Source organism: Morus notabilis, unplaced genomic scaffold (assembly GCF_000414095.1).
Source record: "Morus notabilis unplaced genomic scaffold, ASM41409v2 Scaffold329, whole genome shotgun sequence".
Classification (NCBI taxonomy): Eukaryota; Viridiplantae; Streptophyta; class Magnoliopsida; order Rosales; family Moraceae; genus Morus; species Morus notabilis.
Window position 1 is genome coordinate 119,905 of NW_010358084.1, and position 13,588 is coordinate 133,492.

At 36.7% G+C, this 13,588-nt stretch overlaps 3 protein-coding genes across 3 annotated transcripts in view; 1 reads left to right on the plus strand and 2 right to left on the minus strand.

The window, feature by feature from the left end:
* Positions 1–726, minus strand: part of LOC21411668 (receptor-like protein EIX2) — a 3,725-nt gene extending 2,999 nt beyond the window's left edge. Inside the window, exon 1 of the mRNA XM_024161480.1 lies at positions 2–726. Within this exon, the coding sequence (XP_024017248.1) occupies positions 2–726 (725 nt within the window). The remainder of the gene's footprint in view (position 1) is intronic.
* Positions 727–3,351: 2,625 nt separating this feature from the next.
* On the minus strand, positions 3,352–4,587 carry LOC112090348 (receptor-like protein EIX2). Its single transcript, XM_024161481.1, has one exon. The coding sequence runs from the start codon at positions 4,585–4,587 to the stop codon at positions 3,352–3,354; it is 1,236 nt and encodes a 411-aa protein (XP_024017249.1).
* Positions 4,588–9,779: 5,192 nt separating this feature from the next.
* Positions 9,780–10,307, plus strand: LOC112090349. Its single transcript, XM_024161482.1, has one exon. The coding sequence runs from the start codon at positions 9,780–9,782 to the stop codon at positions 10,305–10,307; it is 528 nt and encodes a 175-aa protein (XP_024017250.1).
* Positions 10,308–13,588: the final 3,281 nt, after the last annotated feature.

The following is a 13,588-nucleotide window of genomic DNA, read 5'->3' on the forward strand; positions in this document are numbered from 1 at the left end:
AGAAAGAGATGGAGGAACCATATCGCGAAGTTCGGAATCACTTAACTTCAAATCTGTCAAGTGAGGAAGGTTGTTAACTACATGCACCCAGTCATGAGCGATGCTCATATTTGTGGAACTAAGATCAAGCACTCGTAAAGATGAAAGACGCGAAATCGACTGTAGGCCTTTTATCTTTAGTTGCTTATTATAGCTAAGATCAAGATATTGCAAGTTGGACAAATTTCCAAGCTGAGGAGGAATTTCTCCCTCTAGCCAAGTATAAGAGAGATTGAGGTACCTTAATCTGGTGAGCCCACCGATGAATCTCGGGATGAAGTTTCCATCCACAAAGTTGCAACTTAGGTCCAAATGCTTCAAGTACCGCAAATCAACCAATGAAGAACTCATATTGCCAATGAAAAAATCGGTGTGCTCGTAAGGCATTCTGGCATAAGTTGAAGGAGAAAGATCAAGCTTGACGACATGACCAGATTTGTTGTGGCACCGAATTCCACTCCATTCACAACACTCTCTCTTTTCTTCTTCATTTCCCCAAGATGAAAGGATACCACCCGATCCGTAACTGGAGTTATAAATATCTTCTTTGATCCTCAGGAGTGCTTGCCTCTCAACTTCTTTGCACCTGATTTTTGGCTCTCCAACTCCTAAATTTGATCCCAAGGAACCTGTCGAGTAAATCAAAAGTGCTAAAAACACAAGTGTTTGAGAAGCTGATCTGCTCATTATGACAATGAATATCGATAATCAGATCAATAAAAATGTAGTTTAGGAGTCACTCAATTCCATATGTGTATATATATAGAACTAGTCTATCCAAAACATACAGCTGAGAATACCCCTTCCAATACGTTGGAATACAGGTCTATCTTGTATTAATTATTTGAAGTTTGTTTTCATTTTTCGTTGCGTTCACATGATTTAATGAGAAAGGAGTTTGGTTATTTCTTTGTTAATAAACAGCAGGAATGTAAGGTAGAGCAGGGGTCAACTGCGCGGGTCAAGGAAAAGAAGTTGGCAGTCAATTTTTTCTTTTTTCCTGGAAAGTAGATAGAACTAATAATGTGATCAAGACTTGAAGTCTTCGAAGCAACCACAGTAAATATGCAAGTTGAGTTATATATATATATATATATCCAGCAAACAAGTTGAATAATATATGTGTGTATGACAGGCACGGATCCACCACTCTCTCTCTCTCTTTTTTCATTTTTCATTTTATGTGCATATTGGCCCCTGAAAATGTACACTTGTCTTAATTTGGACCCAAACAGTTAATTTTAGACATCTAGCTACCTTGAGGTTTTTGAAATTTACATCTCTGACTTCTCTGTGTTAAACTCTCTATTTTCTTACATAATGTAGCACATTGATGGTTTTTGGGTTGTAAAAAGGATAAAATGGTTTGTCTCTCTTACAACCCTTACAAGCCATCTTCATGCTATATTTTGTTCGAAAATATACAGTCTACTAATAGAGCGATGAAAACAGTAAATTTTGGAAACCTTAGCTTAGCTAGACGTTTAAAAACTAAATCAGGGCCATAGTGAGATAAGTGCATATTCTTATGAGCCAATAGTGTAATAACCTTTTTATTTATTTTTGGTTTTTTAATATGCCCTCGCTGAATTTTTTAATTCAAATTCGCTGAATTTTTTAATTCAAATGTAAATCTACTTAAACACTTCTTTTAAGGTACCCCACTTGACATTTAAATTTGTCCTTTTCTTAAGATATATGTTGCCATTTGATTATTTTTCTCCCCTCCTCCCCATTTGATTTTTCTACCTTTTCTTATCTAATGTTGTGACAAAGTGAGGAGAACATCCGTTGTTTCAAAATATTAAGTAATATTTGTTGGCCAATAGGAAATACAACTTTATTACTAAGTAATATTATAATTCATATAGGGAAATGACCTTTTTTATTATTTTTTGTATATCACTGATTAAGTTAGTAATTATCACTGATTATCTTTATGATTCATCACTAATTAATCAATATTAGTATGTGATTAACTAATTAGTTAGTAATTAATCAACTTTAATAAAAATTACCGCAGTTATCAATGATAAACCATTAGTAAATTGATGATAAACTGGTTTATCACTATTGATTATGGTTTATCACTTATTAAGAACTGCAGAAAAACAGCCACTTCTCAAAAAAAAAAAAAAAATTGGGTCATTTGTCTAGTAAAATAAAAAGAACGGTCATTTATAAAAAATGATGGCCAAAAAAGGTCATTCGTCTAATTTTCCCCTTTTTGTTTTCATATACCCATTTCTTACTTTTCAGTACTACGGATATAGAATAAAGATTATTCACATATTTGAATAGTTCAATAAGCATCTCAAGATACTGATTTCCAACATTGGAATAACTTTCCTCCACAATAGCAGATCATAATAAAATTTTTCTTCAGTCTATATTGAGAACCAGTTTTGGAAGAGAGTTTATTCTTGTAGCAATCAATCAAAAAGAGAAACTAGGAAAGCATAAAAATAAAAATAAAAAAGAAAGTAACAAAAAGTTAGGCACAACTTCTCTAGCCACGACCAACATGAAGTTTTCACCCTAGTCAAATATTGATTTAGAAGCATGAAACTAAAATAAAGTGAAATAATGCTTACATCTTCTAAGAGTTTTTCAACAACAGGCAAAGCTAGGGACTCTATGAAGTCGATTTTGTGTTCGACTCCGGCCTTGTTGATGATTGGCAAGCCTATCTCTTTATATGTTTCCCTGAAGATATCTATCTCTGGCAAAATTAACTGCCCCTAATTCAAGAGAACCACAGATTACACATGCTACATTGTACAATATCGCAAGTTGTATTCATAGTAAGGTTCAATACAATCCAACAAAACACATATAATGCGGTGAAATATGTTGTGTAAAACAACCACAAAAAGGTAACACAGATTGAAACATAGACAGCAAAAACAGAGAACATAATTAACACCAAAGCGGGGCAGCATACATAATGGCTAACGCCAAGCAACTGACTCTCTAGATGAAAAGGTGGAAGCAACTAATCAAGTCCAACTATTTTGTAGACTCCAATAGCATATACGATAAGTTCTATTTTAACATTACAAATCATTTGTTGAAGAAAATCCCCAATGCATCACTGAAATAGAAAGCTCTCAAATCTCCACTGCATAAAACGTTGTCTTCACTTGAAGGGAAGCTATGCTGCTCTATGAGATGCAAAAGCTCCTAACAATGATAGTAATCAGTAATAATCACCAGCAAGGGCAAAAGCACTAAAGTACATAAATAAGTACAACTACAAAAGCTATATAAAAAAACTTTTTTATAAGACTTCTGAGAGAGAGTATTTACCGATTAGCTTTTGATGATCCTCACTAGTTTGGCCTTGTGCACTGCTACAGTTACGTAAAGCCAATCTCCTGCGTTGTTCAACGACTTGAAGTATCCGTATCTCCAGGATTTGTTGAAGATAAATGTCAAACAGACCCCCCAAAATCCAACTATAAATCCAACGGCTGTGCTAATGTAAAATCCTTCTGTTATAAACTCGTCTTTTTCTTCGTAGTTGGCACGATCTTCTGTGGCGCCAGAAATTGCTGGTTCTTCTTCACCTGGACATTTCTTTGAAAGTGGGACTCCACAAAGCTCAGGATTTCCCAAATATGCAGCTGGATCACGTGATTGGAGTTGAGTGCCTGATGGAATTTTTCCTGACACATTGTTGCTCGACAAGTCCAGTGTATTGAGACGGTCTACTTGGGAGAGGCTTGAAGGAATTCTGCCGAAAAGGTGATTCTTTGATAAATCAAGAGCATCTAACGATTTCAATTCGCCGATTTCCTGTGGGATTTGCCCACTTAAATTGTTTCTTGACAAGTTCAAAGAAACCAATCCAATTAGTTCAGTAATTTCTCTTGGAATGTCCCCCGATAAATTGTTGCTTGATAAATTAATGTTCTTTAGAAGTCCCAAATTTTTAAATGCAAGTAGTGCTCCTTTCCATACCAAGCTTAAGTGTTCGTTGTAGAATTCCGGCAGAAGATCAATCCAACCTGGACGATGATATTCTTCATAGGGCCATCTAATCTTTGAATTGGTTCCCCCAATTGCTTTCATTGCTGTAATATTACCAAGACAATACGGAATATTTCTTGAAAGATTGTTTAAAGACAAGTCCAATAGTTGAAGATCTACTAAGTGGCACAGTTCAAGAGGCATACTCTCATTGAAGTTATTTGATCGCAGACTAAGAATAACAAGCTTCGTGTGACTTTTCCCAATCCAAGTTGGTATTGGCCCCAACAATTTATTTCCTCCTACATCGAAAATCACCAAATTCGTGCAATTTTGTAAGGATGGAGGCAATTCTGAAGTCAAATTGTTGTTGCTCAAATGCAATATCCCAATACTTGTTAAGAAGCCAATGGAGGTAGGAATTTTCCCAGATAAATTATTATTTCCCAAAATAAGAACTCGCAGGGCGTTTGCTCGTGACCAACAATCAGGAAGCTCCCCCGACAATTGATTATAAGAAACATCAAGAAGGGTCAACCTCAATCCATATGGTCTATGATCACATAAGGAGTTCATGTCTGAAAATTTGTTGTCGAACAGATTCAATGAATCCACTTGAAATAAGAAAGATGGTATCGGCCCTTCAAAGAGATTTGAACTCAAATCTATGTCACGTATGAATGGAGCAGTGGATCCATGACTAGCTTGAATCGCTCCTCTAATTTTATTATGAGACAGATCCAGAGTTTTTAACACTGAAAGATGATTCCAAAAAGTAACAGGAATAGAATCTGAAATTGCGGAATTGGAGATATTAAGGTCCCGTTCACTTCGCTGATTCGAGTTTAGAATTCGAGTTTTTCTACAGTAAAAAGCTCTCACAAATAATCACATCTAACTTTTTTGCTACAGTAAAAAGCTCTCACATAAAGTCACATCTCAACTCGAATTCTAAATTCGAATCAGCGAAGTGAACGGGGCCTAAGTATAACCAGATTCGAAACCTGTGTTAGGAGCCAATTGGGGAAATATGGACCCAACTTGCATCCTCCAAGTTCTATATACTTCAATTGAAATGGCGGAATCCAATCAGAAGAGATGTCAAAAACGACGTGTGAGTTAGAAGATAAATCCAAATAAGATAGGTTGAAGAGCTTTGAAAAATGAGCTTCAGATATCACATCTGCCATAGTGTTGTCAGAAACATCCAAAAGCATCAGCTTCGACAGTTGACCAAGACTTTTGGAGACATTTCCTTTTAGTTGATTCGAGTTAAGCAAAATGTCTTCCAAAGATGGATACAACGTAAAATTAGGCAATGATCCCACAATTCTATTATTCGCTAAATCCAAAACCTTCAAAGGGAAATGGACACAGCCGTGAGATGTCGATTCAGCAAATTGGAGTTGTCCGCTGAGACTGTTGTTGTATGCATTGAATTCTTGCAGTGCACATATTTTCCAAATGGATTTTGGAATTTCACCAGAAAGCATATTACTGCTGAGATCAAGGTATTGAAGAGAAGTCATATTTCCAAAACCTTCTGGAATGGATCTGTCTAGCTGATTGCTGCTAAGATCAAGGTGTACAAGGGCAGTCATATTCCCAAAAGATTTTGGAATGGGGCCTCCTAATTGACTGCTTCTAAACTCATATCCTAATTGACTGCTTCTAGGATCATATCCTATTTCGCCGCCTCTAAGACTAAGGTATTTAAGGGAGGTCATATTCCCAAAAGAGTTCGGAATAGAACCTTGTAATCCATTGCCAACAAGATTAAGGGATTCAAGAGCAGCCAAATTCCCTAAAGCTTCCGGAATGGAAGCATTCAACATGGAATAAGAGAGGTCAAGATGAACAAGGCTACTATAGTTGCCAACCATTGAAATACCGAAGCAGAGAGTAGGTTTACAGAAAGATCAAGGTCGGTGAGGATCTTTGAAGAATTAACAAAGGAAAGAGATGGAGGAAGTATATCGGGAAGTTCGGAATTACTTAACTTCAAATTTGTCAAGCGGGGAAGGTTGTTGACTACATGCACCCAATCATGAGCCATCCTCATATTTGTGCCAGTAAGGTCAAGCAGCCGCAACGAAGAAAGACGCGAAATCGACTCTAGGCTTTTTATCGTTAGATAAGTGTCGCTAAGATCTAGATATTGCAAATTGGACAAATTTCCAAGCTGAGGAGGAATTTCTCCAAGTAGCAAAGCTTTTGAAAGATTGAGGTACCTTAGCTCGCTTAGCCTACCGATAAAACTTAGGTTGGTCGTGTTTTCAACTATGAGGCGGAAACCACTCAAGTCTAAATACTTCAAGTAGTGCAAGTCAACCAATGAAGGACTGATAATACCTCCGTCAAAATGATCATGAAGTCGTCCGTAAAAGGCTGGAGGAGAAAGATCAAGCTTGATGATATGACCGGATTTGTTGTCGCACGAAATTCCGCTCCATTCACAGCATTCTCTTTGGTCTTCTCCATATCCCCAAGACGGAAGAGTTATGTCCGTGGAGTTCACAAGATCCCTTATAATCCTCAGAAGTGCTTGTCTCTCAAATTGTTTGCACCTTATTTGTGGCTCTCCGACTCCTAAACTTGATCCAAAGGAACCTGTCGAGTAAATCAGAAGCGTTAAAAACACTAATATGTATTTTAGGGGCTGATCATAATGAGTATCGATAATATGATCAACTAAAAGTGTATTATAGCAATCACTCAATTCCACGAATATATAGAAGAAGTTTATCCAAAATATACAGCTCCCCGTTCCGATACATAGATCATAATACAGTTCTATTTCTTATTTATTAGTAGAAGCTTTGTTTTCAATATTGCATTTACAACTTCCAATACAAGGGACAATACAATTTGTTGACTAATACTAAATACTACTTTATTACTTCTCAATTACTCCATATTTCCTTTCAAACCCGTCATTTTATTTTTCCTTAAATTTTTCTTTTGGCGGCGAGGACCAAGTTCTTTAGTTAAATTAGTAAATATTTTTCAAAATCACACATCAAAAGAATGTAAAATTAGAAATTTCTACGTATAAAAAAAGCTTCATACCTAGAGATTCAGCAACAATAAAAAAGAAATAGAGAGGGAAAAATGAAAATATTAAAATAAGAAAAAAAAAAGATGAAATGGTGGTGCAAAAAGAAAAAATGTGTATTTTTGCCTATTTATCGGCGGACGGTTTTCTCTTGTCGGGATTTGCTTTCGGCAGCGGGTAACGTAGTGAGATCCGTGGCCGGATTTGTTCATGATGGCGTGATCTAGTTCGCCATCTATGAGAGAAAGCTTGACATCTTTGCTCGCGATGGCGCGATCTGGTTCGTCGTCTCACCATTTCCGAGAGAGAAGCTCGTCGTCTCCATTGCCAATCCTCACGACAGTTACATAGTCGCCGGTGCCGCAGTGACGGCAGCTCGATTTAGTTCAACGGAGTTCGGCCGGCGCCGGCCATGTGTGAGATAGAGAGTTCAATGGAGAGCGAGAGAGAGTTTCGGGGTGTTATGAAATCAAAATCATGATTTCTGATTTTGAGTTTAAATTATAATTTTAAAATTATAATTCAAAATTAAGAATTTAAATCATTTTAAATTAAGAGATAGATGATTTAAAATTATAAATAATTTTAATTTAAAATATCACATTTAAATTAAATATTAATTCAAAATTATAATTTAAAATTACTGTAAATAAATATTAATTCTAAACTAAAATTATCAAACGCCCGCAGAGTCGTTGCAGACGAGATAAGAGTGAACAGGAGAGAGAGAGGGGTGTGGCGGCTTGTTGTGAGGGAGTGAGAAACAAAAAGGAAAAACCCTAACAGTGTTTGGTTGGAAGATTGAGGGATTCAAATTCTGTGATTAAAATTAAATCAGTATTTAGAAAGACAAAAATGAACAGAAAAAAATGGGATCAAAAAAGTGATTGGGATCATTTTGGGGCCTGATTTTGGAATCAGGCCCCCCTGATTCACCCGTTTGAAACCCCATGAACAGTAAAAAAAGGTGATTTGACATGCGGGTGAGAATTTTTCTCATTGACTTGTTATATAATTGTTCTCGTATTTGATGTGGCGAATTTTTTTCTACTAATTGACTTGTTATAAATTGTTGCTCGTGGGAGACAAGTTATGTTTGGCTTTTATTTTTAATTCACATTTTTTTCATATATTCCTCACTTAGCTTATTATAATTTTGAGTTATAATTATTTGCATAATTTTTTTTTAATACTTTATTTTTTTAATTATACGACGAATTATATATTTTTTTTTAAATTACACGTAACGATTTATATTTATTATATAATTTCTAAATTATATTTATTTTGGTCATGATTCAAATTCAGAAAATAAGACAATTAAACACTGATTTAAATCATATTTCAGGTTAGAATCAGAATCATGCATATACACATCCAAATGAAGGTTCTGATCACTTTGAATCATGATTCAAATCATGAATCATGGATCTGAATCAAATGACTCAAATCACCCTGATTTCAATCCTTATACCAAACGATAAATTTGAAAATGAATAATCTCTTGAGGAATGAATAATAAATATATGCTATAATTTACCAACAAAAAATTAGAATAACCAAAAAATTTGAACGATCTATTACGCCTTGATAATAAGTTAAACTCCATAAAAACAAAGAAAGAAAGAAGAAACAAGCATGGGATATGTGGGAACTTTTCCTTTTAAAAAGTTGTTTTAATAAGGAAGCGTTTGGTAGATGGATCTAGAATCATAATTCTGAATCTTGATTCAGAATCAGTATTTATTTACAATGATTCTGAATCATAATTTTAAATCATGATTCAAAATCAGTGTTTAGTTTGAATGATTCTGAATCATGATTTCAAATGTGATATGATGTTTTAAATCAGAATAACTCATGATTTTAAAACCACCCCTCTTGATTCAAAGTGATTCAAACTCTTAATTCTAAATCATGATTTCATAATCATAATTTGAACCCAAAATCAAGAATCATAGTTCTAATTCTAAAATTATGATTATAATCACTCTAATTTAAATTCTCATACCAAACGAACCCTAAATATTTCAAGTTTTGTTATCTTAGCAAAAATGACTTTTTTTTTCATCAAGTGAATTGACTTGGTAGTCAATTAGTATAATGATTTACCGGCTAATCACTATGGATTTAGTGGTCAATCAATAAATAACCAGCCACAGGTCATTTTGCTTAAAAAAAATAAATAAATAATAATATTTTTTTTTAAAATATATTTTTAAAAAGAGCGGCCAATATTTTTTCAAAAAAATATTTTTAAAAAAAGGTGGCCAAGTCCATTAAAAAAAAAAAGAGGTGCCCAACAACGGCCACCTCACCTAATATCTCAACAAACGTTAACCCCTGTTTTTCCTGCATAATTACCAGAGAGAGTTGTATCCAAAATTGATCTTCCATACAGATGCAATTTTAGAAACTATTAGAATAGCTGATTCCACTACCTTGCTGAATTCCACTATCTCGAGGACGTTTCCCTGATTCCACTACCTCCAGCATGTTCTCCTTGTCATTTTATTATTTTGCTACTCCTTTCTCTCTCCTTTCAGTTATGCCTTAGTGTACGTTGTTATTCTGTTTGTAGGCTATATAATGCCTGGTAGTAATCAATACAAAATCAAGCAGTGTTCATTTTCATTTCATTTCTTAGCTCTCCTGCTTCTTTTCTAATATGGTATCAGAGCACCTTCCTTTCGCTAATTAGAGTTGTTGATCCATGGCGCGTGGCGATGGTCAGCAAAACCAGCAAAACCGTTTCAATCCTTTGTCTTCTTCTCCTCCGGAGGCAGCCTCTGCTTCGAGGTCGGTTAGCACCATGGATGACACAAACAGTCCATTCTTCCTCCATAATGGAGACAATCCTGGGCTGATTCTGGTTTCTCATCCCTTTACCGGATCCAACTACAACACTTGGAGGAGATCAATGCTCATGGCCCTCAACGCCAAGAACAAAGTTGGATTTGTGGACGCTACCTTGCTGAGACCATCTGCGGGTGATTTAACCTTCAATTTTTGGTCCAGATCCAATAGTAGGGTCGCCTCTTGGTTGCTTAACTCAGTTTCAAAGGAAATAGGAGACAGCCTTCTCTACCTTGATAGTGCCAGGGATATATGGATCGATTTGTACGATCGATTCCACCAGAGCAATGCACCGCGGATTTTCCAGATCAAGAAACATTTGCTTGGCATGTCTCAAGGATCCCTTGACGTTAACACTTACTACACGCGCCTCAAGATTCTTTAGGATGAGCTCAAAGATTTTCAGCCCATACCGGTTTGCAGCTGTGGTGGAATGAAGAGTTGGATGGAGTACCAACAACAAGAATACGTTATGCAGTTTTTAATGGGTCTGAATGATTCCTTTGCATCCACACGAGCACAGATCTTATTGCTTGATCCTCTGCCTTCAATCTCTAAAGTATTCTCACTGGTTATTCAAGAAGAACGGTAGCGCACTATTGGGTCAGATACCTCTTCACCGGGTTCCATGGCGCTTCAGACCTCCACTCCTCCTTCTTCGTTTGTTAATGCAGCATCTGTCTCTCAATCAAGACCACGGGCGAACAGGCCCAGCTGCACCCACTGTGGACTCATGGGTCATACTGTGGACAGATGCTACAAATTGCATGGTTTCCCACCTGGATACAAGCCCAAACCTAAGACAGGCCCATTCAGGTCAGGCCCGTTAACCAACCCTCAGAGCTCCACTCAATCCAACTTTTCTCATCAGGTTTCGATGGAGAACAAGTTCTCTGCACAGCTGCCATCCCGATCTCAGAACTCCAATCCGTCGGTGGCATCCTTCACTCCAAATCAGTGCCAGCAGCTTATCGCCCTTTTGAGTTCGCAGCTCCACCTTAGTGCCAGCAACCATTCCGAAGACCCACAGCCATCCGTCTCACACTTCACAGGTACATCCTCTTGTTCATTACATTCCTCCTCTGTTCAACCTTTGACTTCTCAATGGGTGATCGACACAGGTGCTACGCACCATGTCTGTTCCGATTTGTCACTTTTTTCTTCCCTCAAATCATCACCTGGGGGTAAGCTCACCTTGCCCAATGGCCATCAGGTCAATATCACGCACATAGGCTCTGTCACATTACCGAATTAATTAGTATTAACCCATGTGTTTTATGTTCCTTTATTTCGGTTCAATCTCTTGAGTATCACAACACTCACAAAATCTCATAATTGTTCTGTTGTTTTTCTATCCAACTATTGCTCTATCCAGGACCTCACTCAGGGGAAGACGATTGGGACGGGTAAACGAGATGGCAACTTATATTTTTTAGACTTAGGAAATCTGAATTATAATTCAATTTCGTCTTGTAGTTTTGTTGCTTCCAAGATGCCCAAGCCCAATATCTGGCATTTTGGCTTGGACATCCTTCCGCTGTAAAACTGAAATCAATGAATGAAAAGTTACAATCACCTTTGTCTAATTCTCCTGATCATTGTCATTGTTCGATATGTCCTCTCGCAAAACAAAAACGATTACCCTTTCCATCTCACAATCATTTGTCACCTAACCCCTTTAATTTAATTCACATGGACATCTGGGGCCCTTTTCATACCCCAACAACAGAAGGGTATCGTTTTTTTCTCACAATTGTGGATGATTGCACGAGGTGTACTTGGCTTTTTTTGTTACGAGCCAAGTCTGAAGTTAAAACAGTTTTTCCTAAGTTTTTTTAGATGATTTTAACTCAATTTCATGTTGCCATCAAGTCTGCTCGTTCCGACAATGCTCCTGAGTTGGTGTTCACTGATTTCTTTAAGTCCAAAGGCATTGTGCATTATTTTTCTTGCGTTGACACCCCGGAACAAAACTCTGTGGTTGAGCGAAAGCATCAACACATATTAAATGTTGCTCGCGCCTTGTATTTTCAATCTCATGTACCTGTATGTTATTGGGGGGATTGTGTATTGACAGCAATTTACTTGATTAATCGTTTGCCGTCTCCCTTGTTGGACAACAAAACACCTTTTGAGCTCCTGTTTAATAAGTCCCCCTCCTATGGCCATCTTAAAGTCTTTGGATGCCTTTGCTATAGCTCTACCTTAGCACGTCATCGTCCCAAATTTTCTCCTCGTGCTAGACCATGTGTTTTTCTTGGCTATCCATTCGGATATAAAGGGTATAAACTCCTTGACCTTACCACAAACACCATTTTTATTTCTCGTAATGTTGTGTTTCATGAGTCTCTTTTCCCTTTTGCTGTTCCTGGCTCTACACCGAATCTTGATCTTTTTCCTAATCGAGTGCTTCCCCGGTCCATTTTCGATGCTAACCAGTCACATCCCCCAACCATTCCCCTAAGTCCATCTTCTTCCGAGCCCTCATTGGTCAGTTCTTCTCGTCCAAAACGTGCCACCAAACTACCTGTTTACTTAGCCGATTATCATTGCTCCTTGGCAACTCTTTCCAACTTTTCTTCACCCTCACCTTCCCAAACACCTTACCCTATCTCTTCCGTTCTTAGTTACCATCGTCTTTCCGAGCCTCATCGTGCTTTTAGTCTAGCCATTTCTTCCTCATTCGAACTACAATCCTTTTCCCAGGCTAATAACCTTCCAGAATGGCGCGCTGCCATGAAAGAAGAGCTGCAAGCTTTGGAAGAGAATAACACTTGGCATCTTACCTCTCTTCCTCCTGAAGTACCCCGTTGGCTGCAAATGGGTGTACTGTTGGGAATGGTGTCCTAGAAGCATGAGATGTAATAGGATATTTATTATTTATTTAATAAAAGAGTTTATTCATTATTTTATGTGCATATATTTATGAATATTTTATGAATATCAATAAAAATTTCATGATTATTTATGTAACCTTAAACATTGTATATAAGTGTTATGTACGAGAGGATAATGTTTAAGGATAATAATCAAAAAGCAATGTTCATAATGAATTTAATTAAAGTTTGGAATCTTTAATTAAAACATTATTAATACATGTCATTCCCATTTAGAATGGAACGGTGTTATCCGTACTGTTAATATAGTGAGATATTGAATGAGTGTATTTCGCATAATGAGATTATGTGGAACAATGACACAGACACAATATGAATTTCTAATAATTTTCCTTAAGTATAGAAATTCTAATTGAGTCTACCGATGGTCATATATAAAATGATCTTAATCCTGAGTTCTTAACAAACTCCTATTTATGGATTTGTGTCTTTTGATTTACTCGGTACGGATTCTGAGATCCTGAATCCTATTCCTTGTATTTTGGAGACATGATGAAGTAGGTAGCCGGGAATGTTATTACACGAGATGGAATATATTCCTTCTTAACAAAGAAGTAGATAAATAATTCTCTTGAGGGTTGATTCGGTACTTGGACCAGGAGGAGCTCCGATTCATGAATGTGTTTTATGAATCACTGTCCATTAGAGAACCAATGGTACTCAAGGATAAAGAAGTAATTAGAGAGGTTAACGGATTTTACCTAGCTCTAATTATGAATTATTTATGGAGGATTGATCTATATGCAATGACTATATCAAATGGACACTT